At 43.2% G+C, this 20,859-nt stretch overlaps 1 protein-coding gene and 1 long non-coding RNA gene across 5 annotated transcripts in view; one reads left to right on the top strand and one right to left on the bottom strand.

Moving 5' to 3' along the window:
- The window catches only part of LOC307223670, a 384,691-nt gene that overhangs the window by 321,776 nt on the left and 42,056 nt on the right, over positions 1-20,859 (top strand). The window lies entirely within an intron of this gene.
- The window catches only part of LOC307223595 (cytosolic beta-glucosidase-like), a 112,852-nt gene continuing 97,787 nt past the window's right edge, over positions 5,795-20,859 (bottom strand). For all 4 annotated transcript variants that reach the window (XM_079989772.1, XM_079989775.1, XM_079989773.1 and 1 more), the window contains exon 6: positions 5,795-6,231. In XM_079989772.1, the coding sequence (XP_079845898.1) occupies positions 6,026-6,231 (206 nt within the window). In that variant the 3' untranslated portion in view covers positions 5,795-6,025. The remainder of the gene's footprint in view (positions 6,232-20,859) is intronic.

Raw genomic sequence — 20,859 nt, 5'->3', positions numbered from 1 at the left:
GTTCAAAAGCACACCTACTCTGTTGTACTCTGATGACCTTCTAGACTGATATGTACAGTATCTATGGATTTTAAGTATAATTAACCACTTCCAATTCAGTATTTAACAGCTTCAAGTTCTGTTTCTTTGATGGTCAAAAGCTAATCAATCTTGTTCTCAAATGCTAATACAAGCAATTAAAAATAACATTAATTGAAATACTGCAGGGGCTGGGTGGATTTTTTTTCCAATTTAACCTCATGGCAACACTAATTTACAGTGCTAATTAGTGAATTGCCCTTTGTATTATAAAACTTTGGAAGAGAGAGTTGTCCTTTAAAGCCCAACAGAGAAGTACAGATGGTCACTGCACTTTCAATGGGTTTTTATGCCAGATTTGGAATATTTATTTCACCTGATAGACCAAATGTACTGGAGTATATTATTTACAGTGAGAATTAATACTGCTTTGCAGAGAAAATGTATAGCCCATTTGTACCATGGTAAAACATATAAATATGCCCACTAGGATAAATAATATTCTACCCAGTGTCCTAATTAAAGGACAGAAAACCTTTCGATCTTGGATGACAATTTAAGAGGATAAAGTGAATTATAAATATACACTCTAATGTCTCAGGCAGGAGGACTGTAAAAAATACAAATGAAATAAAACCGCAAACATAAATTAATTTAAAAGTTGTGCAATTAAAGGCTCTTTACAGTGCTATTAGTTACCAACAATTAATATACAAAAGAACCCCAAATAGATTTTACAATCCTACATATATGTTTGCATGTTTACTTTTTCTTCATTATCAGTTGGATGCAACTCGGCTGTTTAATGCTTCACTCCAGAGCAGCTGACAATATTTTCATTGCCAAAAATTACCTCCAAACAAACATGAAAGGCATCCAGAAATCAAGTTGCTTTCGATATAGGAAGAGAAGAGTGCATAATTATTATATTATGGTCTACACCAGGCATGTCCAAAATCTGTTTCGTGGGCCTAATCCGACCTGCCGGTCAGTTTAATCCGGCCCCTGTGGCAGTTTATTTCCTGGGGTAACAACAACTTTGGGGTAAAATCACAAAGAAAGCTCAACAACTTCAATCCTTAAAAAATGGCCAAAAACTTTGGTTGGCCCTTTGGTCGGCCCCCACAACCCTTCACTTCATCAAATCTGGCCCTCTTTGAAAAAAGCTTGGACACCACTGGTCTACACAGATAAGAAATCTGGATTTTTCTTTAACAGATATATGCCAGGGGTATACTCAGTTTACTGACCTAAATGCACCCCACAGTGGTGAGAGAGGAAGAGCAAGTGAGCCCAACAGCAGGCATGCCAATTCTCGGTGGCCGAGGTGTCTTCAGCCCCCTCAATATTTGTTGAAAGGGGGCCAGGCCCTCTTGACGTTAAGGGGGCAGAAGAAGCCGAGCATTGACTGAGCCAAGTGTGGCACAGCTTCAGTGTCTGGTTGCTTCAGAACACTTGGCCTCATCCAGATGACGCAATGACACGCACATTGCTGGGACACCTCAATCTTGGTGACAACCCATGAGATGTTTAAAGGTGGCTATCATACCTCCTCTTTATCTCTTCTTTTCCAGGCTAAACATCCCCAACTCCCTCAACCACTCCTCATAAGGCACTTGGGTTTCCAGACCTTTGGTCATCTTGGTTGCCCTCCTCTGCACATGTTCCAGCTTGTCATTATCCTTCTTAAATTGTGGTGCCCAGAACTGGGCACAAAATAGAATGGTGCTATTACTTCCCATAATCTGGACATTACACTTCTGCTGATGCAGCCTGGAATAGCATTCACATTTTTCGCTGCTGCATGAAGCCATGCATGAACACCGCTGGATGAAGTCTCTGCAAACCCAGACCTACACCTGACATGTCCAGATGACACAAGGCCTTCTACACAAGGCATGTCCACAGTTTCCGCCAGAAACTCAAATTCCCCCAGTCTAATATCCCTAGTGCTGCAAGATTGTCACAAGAGCACCTGGACAAAAATTGTCTATCAAAAACTTCACTCTTATGGTTTATCACCACAACAGCTTCTCACTTTGGGTTCTAGTAAAGCAAACAGTCTAATTTGTTAGTGCCTAAATGATACTGAGTGTCACTTGGCCACAATAAGGAAATTTTGCCCATGGTATGACTATTTTCCACCTTCCTGTTTCAACTCTCTGGCACCCTATCTGCCTAACCTAGCAATTCTAAAATATAGACACGCTTTTACTCTTGCAGTATTGAATGTATTGCCCTCGGCTGTACTTGAGGGACAATTGCAACAGATTCCACACAAAAAACGCTTATGTCCCTGCAGTACTGAATCAGTGGCGCATGCCCTTCTGGCTTGCACTCTTTATAAAGACTTGAGGAATGAGATTATCACCCCTCTTTTATTGTCCATTCCGGGTCGCCCAGCCACTGCCCCAGTGTCCTTTGTCTTGGCAGTTCAAGATGAGCAGGTGACAGCAAAGGTTGCAAGGTTTTTAGCTGGGGCAATCAGAATAAGATCCACTATTTGACTATTGATTCAAAACCCCAAAATGTATTTTATATAATTGACTTTTTATTTCTATTCTTTGTAGATCGTATTGTTGTTTTATTGCTATGGCTGATGGCTGACGCAAATAAAGATTCATTCATTCATTCCGCCACAAAATAACTGACCACCATGCGACTGATGTGCCTACTGTGTTTTCCTCTAATATTGCTCTAAAGCCTTCTTCTGTCTCCAAAACCCCATCCTGGGTTCTCTTTCTTGGTGACTCCAAAGTGTTTCAGAATACGGGAAGATTCTGACGGAAAGTTTGCAATTGGCGTGTTTCGTGTTGGGATAGTACGTAATCGATGAACATAAGATCCTTGCTCATTAAACAATACTCTCTTCTGTCAAATAAGAGTATTGTTCTTTGGAAAATAATGGAAATTATACATGAGCGTGCGCATAAACTCTCTTAGTACAAACCAGGAGCTGCCACGTTCTCTCTTAATTCTTCCGCCAATACAACATGTCAAAGGGAGTGAAAGGAAATCTTAATCCCAGCAGAGCACCTTGATGTACCATTTGCACAGGTAAAGGAGATGTGGAGTTTACACAAAACAGAGGAACAAAGCCAAGCAGTCTTATACACTTTAGACTTCTAGCCTTTTGTGAACAGCTGCAGAATGTAAGCAGTGAACATTTTTTTAAAAGCATTTTTTTAAAATAAAAAAAATCTAAGCAATCAGCAGTGTGTATTCCCCCCCCTTTTTTTTATCTCGGAAAGATTTAACACTTTTTAAGATTACTTTTCCTATTGTGAAAGCTCCCTTTGTATACTGAGCCTTTCAAACGCTTTTTCTCCCATTGTTGGCACGGGAAGGTGGGATGGTGCGAGAAATCTTTTGTTGCCACAGGACTTTTTTCTTTGACTTTGCCTCTGTGAGCAGCTGGGAGGGGTGGGGTAATGGAAGGTCCTTTCTCAGTGCACAAGGCTTTCCTCTGAGCTTTGGGCCCAGCCCTCAGCACCGTACCCACCCTATCCTAAAAAGCAAGTCTGTGGCCTTTACTGCACCAATCTCACCACTCTGCTCACAGACCCAATGCCTTCTTTTTCCAGGCTAACCGCTGACATGAGGACGTGGCGCTGCAGTTATTCTGCAATTGCTGTGAACCAAGTTCTGATCAAAATGACATTTGCTTGAGAGCAACTTAAATAGCTCCCAGGCAGTATATTCACGCTCTCCTTGTTGCTCCCTCGCAATGAGGCACTTAACAAAAGCATTAGCTCTGAACAGAACTCATTTGCTAGCAATTTGTACTAGCGAGGCCTCGGGAGGTACACCTCTGAGGCCCGGTTTGTTCCTTTTCTCTACCTTATTCCTTAGAGGCAAACATATGCTTCTCGCACCTTCCGATTCTTAACTATTTAATGTGGCATTGTCAGGGAGGTATGTATTCTGTCTTCCTGCGGGAGCGCAGGGAAAGCAGTGCAGAAGTCAGCTTCCTGCTTGCTTGCTGGCTTGCTTGCTTTTTTTAACTCCAGCATGTTTCCAGCCCTTGTGTCTGGCAAAAAATATGCTTGTAACCCAGTGCTGAAATCTCAGAAAACCGAATTTTTGCTAGCAGCAGTTCGGCTGAGGTTTCAGTAAGTTCCACATGCCTCCTTGCCCCTAGGCATGGTCAATGAAATCACAATAAGAATGCAAAATGTGTGTGTGTGTTTTAATCTGCAAAACAGATTATGTGAATTCAAGAAATTCGGCAAAATTGCATTTTATAGCTCACAGAATTCATTTTTGGGGGAGGCAGGCATTAAAACTGGATCATTTGGGGTTAGGAACGAGTTAATCTGTCCATTTTGGGTTTTCTCCGTTTCTCACTTTTCCAGTTCAGTTCAGTTCTCCACAATTCCATCGCAGTTTGCGATTTCTTTTTTTAAAATCCTCACAAAAACTCACCAGTATTTTAGTGCAAATTTCTCCTAATATACACATTTCTCTAAGTTATTTTCACTAATATATGCATTTTGGGGTACATAATTTGTTTAAACTGATTTATAAAACAGATTTTATATACGTATACAGTTTTAATTCTATCAATATTTGGTTGAATTTTAATCTGTAAGCTGCCTTTAGACTCGTCAGGGGAAAAGGTGGCATATGAATAAATTATTATTATTATTATTATTATTATTATTATTATTATTAGGCTGGAGAACTGCACCACAAAATTCAAAGCTGTGTGAATTTCAAAGGATGGTTGATTCGGTTCATGTACAGTTTCAGAAAATATTAATTAAGTAGGTTTGCCTTTAAATTTAAACTAAATCCAATTTCCCCCCAACCCCTAGCTTGAGCAAAGATTTGTTTTTTAAAGAGTTCTCTTCATATAGCACCCATTTAATTTACATGGACAAGTTGCTTGCTTTTGCCTGTTGAATTTCTGCCCAGTGCAATAGGCCAGGAAGCTCTCTCCATTCAGTAAAATGCAGACCACTTAATAGGTTGTTTCATTGGTAAAGCATTAGTTAGCTTATCTTAGTACCAGAACCTAAGACTGACAAATACATACAGTAATTCTGTAGTTCTGAAAAAGTGTGCTCTTCAGGAATCTGGCTGCGTATAAGTAGACAGATACGGAACAGTCCACCAAATCTGCTTCCTCTATGTCAGACAAGCAGATGGCCAAGAAAATGAATAAGCATCAAACTATCCCATTCATTGTGATAGGCGAGAGGAAAGAGTAGCTCATTTGTGTGTGTTTCTAATGCAGCTTCTTTGGCTGCGACTCCCAGACATGTGCCCACTTGATAGCAACCCAACATTTGGTGCTGTATAATATATGACAGAAGGCTGATCGGCGAAGAATTGAATTATGGTGCTGGAGGAGACTCTTGAGAGTCCCATGGACTGCAAGAAGATCAAACCTATCCATTCTGAAGGAAATCAGCCCTGAGTGCTCACTGGAAGGACAGATCGTGAAGCTGCGGCTCCAATACTTTGGCCACCTCACGAGAAGAGAAGACTCCCTGGAAAAGACCCTGAAGTTGGGAGAGACTGAGGGCACAAGGAGAAGGGGACGACAGAAGACAAGATGGTTGGACAGTGTTCTCAAATCTATCAGCATGAGTTTGACCAAGCTGCGGGAGGCAGTGGAAGACAGGAGTGCCTGGCATGCTCTGGTCCATGGGGTCACGAAGAGTCGGACACGACTAAACGACTAAACAACAACAAAATATATGACATCACTCTCTGAATCCCTTAAGTCAAAAGTATTTTAAACATTACAGAAAATATTAATACATTGTACTGTATTTATTTATTTTATTCATATTTATTTTGTATTTATTTATTTTAAATTCAAACTTTAAAACATTATAGGTTCCACTTCCCCTTTCTGCATAGTTATTGCTCTGATTTCTGCTTCTGCTTTTTGAGAAATAGTTATTGAAAATCAAAATTCAGCTTGGTTTATTTTTGACAATTTCATGGCATGTGCCTCTCTTGTAAGTGGCCAACGTTTGGTGTTAACAGACAGTCGTCAACCATGTAATTTCATCAGTCCATTGTTGGCAATAACTTTGGCGTATTCAATAGCCGATTTGTAAGGAGCTCGAGGGAGAGCCGGATTCTCGAAGTCCACATGGAAGAGTCCAAAGCGAGATCTGTATCCGCAAGTCCACTCAAAGTTGTCCAAAAGGGACCACACAAAGTAGCCTTTCAGTTGGACGCCATCAACGTAGATTGCTGATATGGGGAAAAAAGGGAAGAAACCATGTTTATAGATTTCATTCAAATCCACAGAACTCAAGGGACCCTGCATACACCCACAAATCCAGGTATTGACCAGACACCTCTGAAGCTTAGGGCTGGATCTATACAGCTATAAAAAACCCCGCTATGAAGCGCTATGAAAAGAAATGTTATAAAAGTTCACAATGGAAATTTGCATAACATATATGTAGGCCTGAACCATTTGCTAGTTTCCAAAACTTTACATATCCTGTTAACAGTATGAGTCAGGCCCCCAACCACTGCAGTTTTACGCACACAGAAACTATGCAAGTGTTATCTGGTAGAACATTATCCTGTTTCTTCCTACCACTGGTTTGCAACTGTTTGTCCAAACTGACTGTGTATGATGATTTTTTAAATAATAATAATAATAAATGACCTGATTTTCTATGTTCTTGGAAATATAATTGTGCATCTTGATAATTCCACACTAATAATAATAATAATAATTTTTATTTATACCCCGCTCTCCCCAGCCAAAGCTGGGCTCAGGGCGGCTAACAAGCAATAATAAAAACAAGTTGAATGAATACAACTTAAAAACAAAATTAAAATACAACATTAAAATATTGAAACATTAAAATATTAAAATGTAGCCTCATCGCAGGAGAAGAAAGGAAAAGAAAAAAGAAAGAGGGGGAGGGAATCAAATTGGCTCCAAGCCAAAGGCCAGGCTGGAGCCAGTGTTGAAATGGCCCTGGCTCTGGTTGAAGCTAATCTAACTTCCTTAGGGCCTGGACCACTAGGGTGTTGCTATTTATGGACCTTGAGGCTCTCTGTGGGGCATACCGGGAGAGGCGGTCCCGTAGGTACAAGGGTCCTAGGAATCGTTTAAGAAAGCATCGTCGCAACATGTTAAGATGGAGCAAGTCAATGTGTGGGAATCACTGTGTGTCCTGATACTCCTACAAAGGAAAGCCCCCCCCCCAAAAAAAAGTGATGGTTTTAAGCCTCCTCTGCTTTTGCAGCAAACTCAAAGGTGCAGAAATAAGCAGCAGAAATGTGTCTTTACTATTTGTCACCCATGCACACGCGAAATATTTAGTCAGAGAATTGCCTAGGTAGCGTCTAATATAGCATGTGAAGAACACAGCCCTCTGACATTATTAGACAATAAGCCATTGAGGACGCTACTGTATAATCTGTCTGCATACCATAGACAAAACAGAAGAGGAAACCTGGCCACGTGACTTGTCAGCTTGATTTATGAGGTACCTAAATCTTGGGGGAAACAATCTTTTGTGTATTAAACCTCTGCTCAAAACAGTGCTGCGTACAAAGATAACTGAGGACGACAGGCGTGGTTCTTGGTTCACTGAAGCTGGAACAAATGTGATAACGGACGCTGTTCACACACATCTACTGGTTTCTTTTTTTGGGGGGGAGACTTTAAACTATTATAAGAAGAGGTGCTAAGAAAGACACCTATAATGTAAAGGTGAGGCACAGAAAAATAATATCCACAGTGAACTTTTGATGTACTGCTTCCTTGGTGATAGGACGTTTGCTAAACATGGTGACTCCATGCCGATACTTTGATTAGAAAACACGTCAGGAGCTCATTATTTCCAAGCCGTGGGCAAGATTTCCCAACATCCTCAGTTAAATTGCGCACTGCTGCCATGCTGCACCAACTATTCAACTCATTTTCTCCCATTCTTTTTTTTTGGGGGGGGGGGTATAAGAGGAAGACTCTTAGCTAAGTTTTGCCCTGGAAACAGACTATTCTAATTTAAAAATACAGAGGTCTCTTATCTCTGGAGAATGGGGGCTAGTTCAAACTTCCCTCGGCTTGTAGAGCACAAAGCCAGAATAGTGTCGTGCTCCCCAAGTGATCTTCAGGCAGAGGAGATACATTCACACAGATGGCTTGTGGTACAGTGGTACCTCGGGATAAGAACTTAATTCATTCTGGAGGTCCATTCTTAACCTGAAACTGTTCTTAACCGGAAGCACCACTTTAGCTAATGGGACCTCCTGCTGCCACCGTGCCGCTGCTGCGCGATTTCTGTTCTCATCCTGAAGCAAAGTTCTTAACCCGAGGTACTATTTCTGGGTGCACACTCCTTTAGGGGATAGAAGACACACTCCTTCCTTCAATTTAGTGTGAACACCACAGACACCAAAGGGTGTTAAACTACTGTTAAATTGGATGCGCAGACAAGGTTTCTGAGGCTGGATTCCTAGGCTGAAGCTGCTCAAATAACCTTGTCACATTTCATTTCATTTTTTCTCTCCCTCATTGGCCCAAAATAATCTTCATGCATTTCCCAAACACATATGTTTCTTCCTTTCGGTATTTCATGCTTCGGGTTTTCTTTCTTTTTTTATGCCAAATGCTGAATTATTGCAATAGCACTTCCATATCCACACAGCACCTCAAAGAATATATGCAGTATGTTGTTGATGATGATGATGTTGAAGGAGGAGGAGGAGGAAAGAATTTCAAAGTGGCCTGATAACAAGTTTCTAGGATCATTCTCGAATGAAAGTTCATTTTTTGTGAGGAAAATTAGTCATATAATGGTGAGGAAATGGTAAATCACATGCATACATGCCATAGTTAGTGTGTGTGTTTGTGTGTGACTAAGAGGGGGCAGGGCAATGGTACTACGTAAAATTCAATCTGCACAACAAACTTGCACCTCTTTGATAAAGTTCGCGAAAACTAAGAAGCTGAGTGCAGACAGGGAAAAGTCACAGGACCATTAGGTCCAGTCACGGACGACTCTGGGGTTGCGGTGCTCATCTCGCTTTACTGGCCGAGGGAGCCGGCATACAGCTTCCGGGTCATGTGGCCAGCAGGACTAAGCTGCTTCTGGCGAACCAGAGCAGCTCACGGAAACACCGTTTACCTTCCTACCAGAGTGATACCTATTTATCTACTTGCACTTTGACATGCTTTCGAACTGCTAGGTTGGCAGGAGCAGGGACCGAGCAACGGGAGCTCACCCCATTGTGGGGATTCGAACCGCTGACCTTCTGATCAGCAAGTCCTAGGCTCTGTGGTTTAACCCACAGCGCCACCCGCGTCCCTTCTAGATGTGCATACAGAAGTCCTATTAGGTTCAATGCAAGTGTATACTGTACTGGATTCCAGCCTAAAACAGCTAAACTGAAAATATTTGAAAGGCCTGGGTAAATACAAAGTAATTTGCCTGGCAGCAAAAAAAAAGGTAGCATTGAAGGCATCACGTGAACTTCCTTGGGGAAAGTGTTCCACAAACAAGGAGCAACCGCTAAAAATGTCCTCCCTCTGGTCAGCCCCTGCCTCACCTCTGCTCAGAGAAGATAATCAGCAGATGGCCTCAGAATATGAGCAGGTCAGGTTGGGAGCAGATGTTCATTCAGATACTTGCAGCAGTACCTTGAAATGAGCTCAGAAGTAGAAAGGAAGCCAGCGAAACTCTTTCAACATCCGTGTGGCGGGTTCCCAACCACTAGTCCTATCTAAAATTCTGGCAGCTGCATTCTGTACTAACTGTGGTTTTCACGCTGTCTTTGAGGATAGCTCAATATACAGTGATTAAACCATGTTCTCCTCATGTATGTATGAAAAGCAGGTTGTATGGAAACTGCTGGTGCAAACCTAGCCCTAGATATATCATATATCTGAATTAGGAGGCAGGAACCCAAAAGCAACAACATGCGCTCCGGATAGGAGATAGTGTATCTACAAATGAGAACTGTCGCATATGAAGCAGACCTTATTCACAGTTCCTACGGTGCCCAAGTACTTTGGTGACAGCCACATTATTAATTAGCATAGATCTATTTACACCCATTATGCCATTAATCACTGTATCAGGAAGGTCGTCTAATTAATTAACCGCCATGGGTGGTCACAACAGCTGAAAGAACCATTTCAGGTATATGGCAGAGTACATCATTTGTCTTGTCTTCTACGGCACCCATCTCTTTCTTGCCGGTCTCCTCTGCATACTTTTCTTTCCTTGATCTCTGTGTTAGCTTTGATACCACAGGACACTCACTCCCCACAAGGTCTTTTCATTCTTGGAATGTTATGACATCAATTTACTGGGGCTTCACATCACACTGACAGCTCGTTCGGTTCTTTTATTGAAATATCTTCTTCTCTCCCACTGACCAGTGGCATTTTCTAAGGTTTGCCATTAATCCATTGCTTTCTGCTTATAATGCCACAAACTGTAGTCTCCAGGCTAGCTCATTAGACCATATATTTTCCATTTCTGCATATGTTTTACTTCTCAGTTCTGGCACCCTTTACCTCTTGTCTCTCTTCTGATGGACTGGAGTCTTGATAGACAACTCCATCAGTGGGTCACCACCCTACAGCTGGGAGCAGGTGGAGAGAGCAAAGACCTTGCCATTGGCCAGCAGAGACAAATTATATTTTATACTTCCTATATTAGCTGATGGGGCAGGAGGCTGTTCTGAAGAAGAACAGGATATATAACCAGTAGTACTTGTTGTTATCAGAGGAGGAAGAACTTATACATTTGGCTTGGCTATGGTTGCTAGAGGGACACGGGTGGCGCTGTGGGTTAAACCACAGAGCCAAGGACTTGCCGATCAGAAGGTCGGTGGTTTGAATCCCCATGATGCGGTGAGCTCCCGTTGCTTGGTCCCTGCTCCTGCCAACCTAGCAGTTCGAAAGCACGTCAAGGTGCAAATAGATAAATAGGTACTGCTCTGGCGGGAAGGTAAACGGCGTTTCCATGCGCTGCTCTGGTTTGCCAGAAATCATGCTGGCCACATGAGCTATACGTCGGCTCCCTCAGCCAATAAAGCGAGATGAGCGCCGCAACCCCAGAGTTGGCCACGACTGGACTTAATGGTCAGGGGTCCCTTTACCTTGACGTTATGGTTGCTAGGCATGCCCACTAGCTTAGATAACTTTTTAACAATTAAATTAATGGAAGTTAGATCTACCAATGGCTATTGGCCATAATAGAAAATGCTTTATTCATTTATATACCACCTTCCATGTACATGGTGCTTTACAAAAGAAGGAGAAGAGAGATTGCTGCTTCAAGAAGTTTACAGTCTAGAAGTCTACAGAGGAGACAACGGAAGAGAAATGGGGACAGGACTAAAGAGGAAAGGAATACGATCGCAATCATTGCAATTACGGTGCCTTCAACTTAGTTGCAGCAGGATACGTCAAGTAGACTTCTTCAGGGCAAATACACACTCCCAACCTACCGAAGTAGAATACCCTCAAAATAAAAAACACTGAAATAGCATCGAACAGTATCACAAAATTATCAAAAGCAAGAACAAGAGGAACACGGCATAAGCATAAAGCAGTAGAACCCTTAAAAAATATTAATATTGGAGGCATACAAATTAATCTAAGCTGAAGGCTCATCTAAACAAAATGCCCTTCACCAATCTTCTTTTGGAAGACTGGGGGAGAGGAAGATAAATTAGCCTCTCAAGATGTTTCAGGGTTTGGACACCATCACTGAGAATGCCATCTTCCACATAACGATAACTGCACCTCAGTGATCCACAGACTTGGTGGAGATCCTCCTTAGCTGATCTTAAGGGACAGACAAGATACAGTGGTGCCTCGCAAGCGATTCTCTTCGTCTAGCAGTTTTTTCGTCTTGCGAAGCAAGCCCATTGACGGCTTAGCGGATAAGCGCTATTAGCGGCTTAGCGGCTTTTAGCGGCTTAGCGGATAAGCAGATAAGCGGCTTAGCGGTTTAGAAAAAGGGGGGGAAGGGAAAAAAAGTTGGAAAAACTCGCAAGACATTTTCGTCTTGCGAAGCAAGCCCATAGGAAATTCGTTTTGCGAAGCACCTCCAAAACGGAAAACCCTTTCGTCTAGCGGGTTTTTCGTCTTGCGAGGCGTTCGTCTTGCGGGGCACCACTGTAACTAAATGCAGCCTACGTTTTTAGAGGCAACGTACGTCTGAATAGCAGTTGTTGGGGACAAATGAGAGGAAAGGACTGTGGCCTTCGTCCCCTCTGCTGAGCTTTCCGGAGCTTCTCTCTGTTCACGCTTGGAAACAAAATGAGGGACTAAGTGGATCTTTAAAGGTAAAGGGACCCCTGACCATTAGGTCCAGTCATGGCCGACTCTGGGGTTGCTGCGCTCATCTTGCTTTATTGGCCGAGGGAGCCGGCATACAGCTTCTGGGTCATGTGGCCAGCATGACTAAGTCACTTCTGGCAAACCAGAGCAGTGCACGGAAACACCGTTTACCTTCCCGCCGGAGCAGTAACTATTTATCTACTTGCACTCTGACGTGCTTTCAAACTGCTAGGTTGGCAGGAGCAGGGACCGAGCAACAGGAGCTCACCCCTTCACGGGATTCGAACTGCCGACCTTCTGATCGGCAAGTGCTAGGCTCTGCGGTTTAACCCACAGCGCCACCCGCGTCCCGCGGCACTTAAAATACTATTAAAACAAACTAACAACGTAGCACTCCGCAATATTCAACCTATGTCCCATATCTTTTACAATAAAACAACGCTCTGCTTATTTTCCTCCTCTTCCTATCATTGGCAGACTTTTCCTAATACAGTGGTACCTTGGTGCTGGAACGGCTTGGCTCTGGAACAAATCAGCTCCCAAACACCGCAAACCCTGAGGGAAGTATTCCAGTTTGTGAACGTTTCTTGGAAGCCTAACATCAGACACGGCTTCCGCTTGAGTGCAAGAAGCTCCTGCAGCCAATCAGAAGCTGCGCCTTGGTTTTTGAACAGTTTCGGGAGTCGAACGGACTCCCGGAATGGATTAAGTTCGAGAACCAAGGTACCACTTTAATTAAAAACTCATACAAGCAAATGAAATCTTGTTTCCTTCTTTTCTTTTGCACTTTTACAGTAACAACATGGAGGATCAATGTGGAATCCTGGTGGCCACTGGCCTAGTTTATACACTTGGAACCGCTCAGATGCTCCCTTGATGTGTGGCTTCTTCCATTTTGTGATAATAGCCGGGGGGGGGGAGGGAATCCTAAAGCAATCACACAAATCACAACAGCCCCACATACAGACCCCATGTGAAGACACTTGAGTCAGGCAATCTGCACCTCCCTGCGATTCCTACCATTTGTAAGCCATCCACAGGCAACAATATGAGCGTCGCTTGCAGACCATCTGAACTGGACCCATGACCATGTTGTTTGTCGCAGGGTTTGCTCTGCCATTTGGAGACTGCACCCTGGAACAAATTGTGAGCTGTCTGAAACTGCTGTAGGTTCAAAATGTCAAGACTGATTTACATTTTGAGTTTTCCGGTGGCTGGTAATCTCAGCTACAGTTGAAGACAGACAGACACTAAAACATATGAGTATCAATAAAGAGGATTAAGGGTAAATACTAGGGATTTCTTATGAGTGGCATTTTGCAAGCATTGTTCACGAACTGACACCTTTATAGTGCCCACTGTCGAGGAGGAAACAAACAGAAGATTTGTGAGCATGGAAACAGCAATTTCCAATGAAGAAGTCAGCATATTTAATAAGGAAACCGGGGAGGGGAAAAACATCAGTTGCAATTCAACACACATGTTTATTAGACTTCTCTTGCTTTCTTCTGCTCAGGGGTTTAACTAGCAATAAATTAAAGTGCTGCAGACATCCTTGCTTGCTGCTGCAGTTGTGGACATTTTGGGTTCACGTTTTTCCAAGGTTGATTGTCTTCTTTCAGTGGTGGAGAAGCAGGCATGTATTGCTTCCCCCAAAACCCACATATCATTAACTGGGGACATGGAGACTTCACATGCGCTCAGATCACATGCTCTTTCTTCCCCGTGAGTGATGAGCTTGCATGTAGACAGCTACCTAAAGTGTTTTTTTCCCTAAGCAACCATGTGCTGTCTCAAGTGCACAACTGTGGAAACAAAATGTAGACTGAACCAACAGTCATAGCTGTTTCCATTGAATTTTTTTGTGTTACAAAACAACCATCATCTTCACTTTCAATTCATAAAGTCCTTTTCACAGTTCGTTTACATTTAGTGAAAAACACTTTTGTCATAGACATCTTACAGTTGCGGGAGAGAGGAGAGGATTGTTCTTTTGTTCTGTTGCTAATAATAATAATACTAATAATAAGTTATTATTTATTATTTATTATTATTATTTTTAACGTGTGATTTTACTGTATTTTTGGTTTTTATGGAAGCTGCCCAGAGTGGCTGGGAAGGCCCAGCCAGATGGGCAGGATATAAATAATAAATTATTATTATTATTATTATTATTATTATTATTATTATTATACCCCACCCATCTGGCTGGGCTTCCCCAGCCACTCTGGGTGGCTTCCAACAAAATATTAAAATACAGTAATGCATCAAACATTAAAAGCCTGGTGTTAGTGTAGTGGTTTGTGTCAGCATCATGTGGGTAGGTCCTTTATTTATATGCTTACTTACTTACTGATATTGTGAGAGATTGCAGGGTCCAGAGCTTGCTTGGGTGTGTTCATTTAATTGCAGTGCGGCTTGTTTGTACAGGTTGTTGTGTCAGGTTAGCCATATTGATCCTCCTTTGCTTGTCCCATTGCTAGTTTAAGTTCGTTGGTTAACTTTGAGAAACATCAGTCATAGAAAAGAGAGTCTGTCTAAACACCTGACTAAGGCTTTGCTAGGCCTTTGCACACTGAAGACATAAGCACGGCCTGTTTGTGTAAGGCATCTCTTGATATGGACTACAAAATATGGAAGCTTTGTATATGTAATGCAAGGGAGGATGTGATGAGTTTGCCAACTAAAACTATAGGCTTCCCCCCACCCCTGTCGTTTGCCATAGCTATGATAGTGACCCTATCCATACATTCTCCAAAATGTATGCTGCTCAAAGGACAGGCAGGACAACAGAATGATGCCTCCCCACACTATCTGAAGTTCTGCCTCACCTCTATTTAGAGGTGGAACGGTACGCAGCAATTCTTTGTGTCCTTCCCTCTCTTGTGACTCCAAGGAGCACAGATCATGCCTCTTTCAGTGTATGCATGTGGCAATCCATGCATCTTCCTGGAATGCAGATGTTGCATGGCTCATCAACATGGGCAAGTGAAGGGGCACACACTGCTCCTCCCCTACACGTTCAGTCTATTCACCTTGTGGAAGGTGTGAATACCACATGATCAAGGCTAACCACTCTTCCAGGATTCGAAACATTCATAACTTTCAGATGTGGCTGAGGCAGTCCTAGCCAACACAGTTAAAGCTACGTATCCACAATCAAGAGAATGGTGAGGTTGCTACATCAGAAATGTCTGGGAAATCAAGGCAGGGGCCGTCTGTTCTATGCCCCAAGGCACTCACAATGTTGAGAGTGTGGTGATGTCACTGCGCCATTGGCAAAGCTAATGAGCTGGGCATAACACAGCTGGAGAAATTGAGTCTGGGTCCATCTTGATTGGGATCGAGTTCTGTCTCATCATTGCTGACTACTAGGGCTGGGTGATATATCAATACAGTGTATCGTTCATATCATATCGGTTTCATTGTTTTTGACCTGGCAATATATCACGAATCATGATGTGTATTAGGGCTGAGTGATATATTGTCCAAAACCAGTTTCAAGTCCATATCATGATACTGGCTTCATAATTTTTGACCTGGTGATATACATTGGTACCTCTAGTTACAAACTTAATTCGTTCAGGAGGTCCATTCTTAACCTGAAACTGTTCTTAACTAGAGGTGTGCTTTCGCTAATGGGGTCTCTTGCTGCTGCTGCACCACTAGCACACGATTTCCATTCTCTCAAGGTAACTCTTCCAGGTTAGTGGAGTTTGTAACCTGAGGCGTTTATAACCTGAGGCATTTGTAACTTGAGGTACCACTGCATTGTGAATCATGATAGTGAGTGCGCTATGCAAAAACCACAATGTGGGGAAAACTGTGAAGTCAGCCAGTGCCTCTACATAACTGCATCCTTATTTCAGACATTGTGATATATCAGTATATTGTGATGTATATATCACGAAGTTGAACACCAGATATCACCTAGCCCTCCTATTCACCTCTACATACTTTCATCCTTATTTCAGACATTGTGATATATTGGTATATCACAATATTTAGCTGGTGATATATCATGATGTTCAAAAGCAGATACTGCCATCCCTACTGACTACAAAGATCTTGCTCCAGACCACATGGAGAAAACATATTCCCTGGTTAGCATCCCTTCTGTGGATGCCACTGTGTGAGGCAGTTTGTCATGCATATATCTCACATGAAAATTTGTCATTTGTCTAATTCCATTCTAGAGCAAATAAAAAGAGCTGTCAAACTGAAGGCACCAAAGCCACTCTTGCTGTCTACCAACAACCTCCAAGCCTATGCCTTTTAATTAAAAGAAATGCTCTCAGGCTTGGCATATTCTGCAAACTGCAGATCAATACTTATTCAGAAAACAAGACTCCTCGTATGCTGTGAATTGAAAATTATGAAATATGTCTTCTCTTTCAGAACTTTTGGGACTGAAGCGTTATTGTATACAGAATCTCTCTTGCTGCTAAGAGGGGAAAATAGACAAACTGCGTAAGACTAAAAAGATCGAGAATACAGGTAAATGATATCTATTGATTTAAATAGACGCTTGTTAATCAAGAGAATGAAACACATTCTCCTATAACGTTTTTCACTATAATGAAGCATAATAAGCTATAATAGCCAATTCCCAATGGATTCCATAGGAAGGCAGGAAACTGCCTTACACTGTGTTGGAACAGAGAGTGGCAGCAGATCATTTGCAGGAGTTCCTGGAGGAAATGGAATATCTGTATCTGCCTGGCTTCAGGTGGGGTTTGGGACTGAATCAGCTTCAGTCTCCCTGATGGAAGGCTTGTATTAAGAGTGGGACGGGGGGTGCACCTCCAGTTCTGCTTCTTGATCTGCTGGCAGCTTTTAATGCCATGGGCACAGCAGTCTTCTTGACTGGCTCTATGGGATGAGTATTGGAGGCACTGTTGGGTAGCAGCTTCATCCCTAACTACAGGAACATTTCCAGAGAGCAGGGGACGATGTATTCGGCCCTATTTCTATTTCTCTTTAACAGCTGTGTCAGGGGAGGCAGACCATGGTCTGGAACACTGTCTGTATTTAGATGTGGAATGGATGAGGACTAACAAACTGAACCCTGGGAAGATGGAGGCACTGTAGGTGAGTGGCTCCAGTGTCTAGGAGATTGGCCATCTGCCTGTCCTGGATTGCAGACCTTCCAATGTCCTTATTTTCCAGAGACAATCCCGGATTTACAAAAGCTGTCCTGGTTTCTGATTTGTTCCCGGAATGTCCCACTTTTCTTTAAAGGTAAAGGTAAAGGGACCCCTGACCATTTAGGTCCAGTCGTGACTGACTCTGGGGTTGCAGCGCTCATCTCGCTTTACTGGCCGAGGGAGCCAGCGTACAGCTTCCAGGTCATGTGGCCAGCATGACTAAGCGAACCAGAGCAGCACACGGAAATGCCATTTACCTTCCCGCCGGTGCGGTACCTATTTATCTACTTGCACTTTGACGTGCTTTTGAACTGCTAGGTTGGCAGGAGCAGGGACCGAGCAACGGGAGCTCACGTCACAGGGATTCGAACCGCCGACCTTCTGATCGGCAAGTCCTAGGCTCGGTGGTTTAACCCACAGCGCCACCTGCGCCGTCCACTTTTCTTTAGGACGTCCCTATTTTCATTGGAGAAATGTTGGAGGGTACGGAGTTATGTGACCCCCAAACCAAGGAGATAAGGAACTATACAACCTTTAGAAGACATATGAAGGCAGCCTTGGTATAGGGATTTTTAATGTTCAATGCAGGGCCGTCACAAGCATATCCGGTGCAGTGGTGCAAAGATCCCTCCGGCGCCCCCCCTTCCCAGAGTTGACCTTTTTTTTTAGGACTGGAGGAGGCGGACAGCAGCTGGGGGGTGGCTTCTCCGGCGGGGAAGAGGCGGAGGATGGACGCTTCGTGCTGCGTTGGCCATGGCCACCAAGCAAGCAGGCTTGTGCCGAGTGAGCGAGGGCACATGCGCCGCTCCCGCCAAGCATCAGCTCGGTTTTTCCCGCTTTTAGCCTTCTGGCACCCTGCAGAATTTGGTGCCTGCAAGCTAAGAGGGGAAAAACTGGGCCGATGCTCAGCAGGAGCAGCAGAAGCACTCTTGCTCACTAAGCGCACTTGTTCGGTGTTCACCGGATTCTTGCCTGGCGCCCTCTAGAACTTGGCGCCCCGGCAGGATAACAACAACTGAATAGGACCCTGAATAGGATGGGGTTACTTTTCATAAGGGATGCAGGTGGCACTGTGGGTTAAACCACAGAGCCTAGGACTTGCTGATCAGAAGGTCAGTGGTTCGAATCCCCGCGACAGGGTGAGCTCCCGTTGCTCGGTCCCTGCTCCTGCCAACCTAGCAGTTCGCCAGAAGCGGCTTAGTCATGCTGGCCACATGACGCAGAAGCTGTATGCTGGCTCCCTCGGCCAATAAAGCGAGATGAACGCTGCAACCCCAGAGTCGGTCACAACTGGACCTAATGGTTAGGGGTCCTTCACCTTTACCTTACTCTTCATAAAAAGGTCCTGATTCTCCCCACTACAGACCTTGCAACTTTCTAATAGAAAGGGCTCTAATTAAGCTGGGGAGGGTCTTACCAGGACTGCAGCACTGCAAGATTTGTGGCTCCCGGGCTGTGCATGGGATGTTAAAAGATCAACAAAAGAAAGGTTTCTATAACCTCTAAATTTCTCATTACAGGCATTCCCAGTGCATATAGCTGAAGACAAACACATGAGAAACGTAAGTAGGATTATCTTATTTGCAAAGCTGGAAAGAGGAAGGCATAAAACAGAATTCTCTGCCATTTGTCCTGAAGAGTTTAGAGGAGAAGCCTTTTTCCTTCCTGCTGAATTTTCAAATCAAGCCTGCTCTTCCAACTGATATACTAGTCACTGGGGATGACAAAGGAAAGTAGTGCTGTTGTGCTCAGGTCCTGCTCAAGGGCTTCCCATATGCATCTGGTTAGCCACTTATGAGTACAGGATTCCACACTAGATTGGCCTTAACGTTTGATTCCACACGTCTCTTTCCGTGTTCTTAAAAGTGCTGTCCTCCTCTCTTCAGAACATCAACGAGAAACCAATTTTTAGAACAGATGTATATATTCATCGCATCGGATTTGAATTCCCAACTGAGGAAATATTTGGCTCATACGAAACATTTTCATCCTCGGTAATCTAACGAAGTACAATGGAACTACGAGACAGATTTGTTCTTTGAACTCAGCTAGCACTGATCTTCTGCCGCTGCAAAAAAAATCTGGCGATTAACCAAATTCTGCAAGACTAGCAGTCTCTGTTCACTACCTAGTGTGGTAAATGACTTCCACACCCCAGGAGGGACAGATAGGGCATTTGGGGCCTGGGACTAAGGTTATTAGTGATATAGCAGCAGCAGCAGCCGCCACATCACAGCACTGTCTTTCTGAAAAGCACTTAGATTTGCAGATGCTCCAAAAATGCAGTGGCAAAAACAAACAGCCAACAACTGTGTATTATTCTATTCCTATATCTCTGCTATCTCCTGATAAAGAATTTCTTTTGAATTAGATCAAAGCCAGACTTTGCTGCATGCACAATTGTGATGTCATGCTAGGTTGTTTTTGGGGTGTGTGTTTTTTCTTTAGGGGAGCGGCATTAATAAACAACAATACATTTATAAATGCAGGACACATTAATAAAACTGAAGTTCTGGAAAAGCTTTTTGTTTAAATAAAAGACATTTTTCATATCATGTTAATCTTCCTTTTGTATTACAAGCTAGCAACAGGTGCACATCCAGAGCTTATTTAAGATCAATAGATTAGAGATGAAAGAATTAAAGTAGACTTTTCTCTGACTAAGAGAGAATATGAAATGGATACAGCAAAACACTGCCACCTCCAGTTACAGAGAATGCACCGTCTAAAGCCCATACAACATAGATACACTGCACACTCCTGAAAGATGAAGAATACATATAAAGCACAGTGAATTCTGGAGGCAAGCAAGGTGTCCAAGGGTAATTGAATGGCAGTGAGGTCCCAGGGAACTTCTTTGATCACAGGTTGATTATTTTCTCTGCTTCATGTAATTCTCACAACCAAAAAATTGTGGTTAATTCTAACTTAAGGTTGAGAATGTAAAGAGATCCCTTGGAAAACAGTGCGACTCATACCGCTGCACTGAAGCCAGGGAGGCAGGGTTCAAAATCCCTGCTCAGTCCTGAATATCACTGAATGGCCTTGGGCAGATCACTTTGGCTCCCAACCTGACCAACTTTACAGGGTTGTGGGGAGGATAAAATGGAAACGTCCTTATAGATCTGGGATCTTTAGAGAAAAGTGGGATACAAATGTGGCAAATGGATGCTGAGATGCTGAATTTTGCAAGGCTTCCCAGATAAGGTAAAGGTAAAGGACCCCTGGATGGTTAAGTTCAGTCAAAGGCAACTATGGGGTTGTGGCGCTCATCTCGCTTTTCAGGCTGAAGGAACTGGTGTTTGTCCACAGACAGCTTTCCTGGTCATGTGGCCAGCAAGACTAAACCACTTCTAGCGCAACAGGACACTGTGATGGAAACCAGAGCACACAGAAATGCCATTTATA

This window comes from Podarcis cretensis (assembly GCF_951804945.1).
Source record: "Podarcis cretensis genome assembly, chromosome: 9".
Lineage (NCBI taxonomy): Eukaryota > Metazoa > Chordata > Lepidosauria > Squamata > Lacertidae > Podarcis > Podarcis cretensis.
This window is presented reverse-complemented; position numbering and strand designations above follow the sequence as displayed.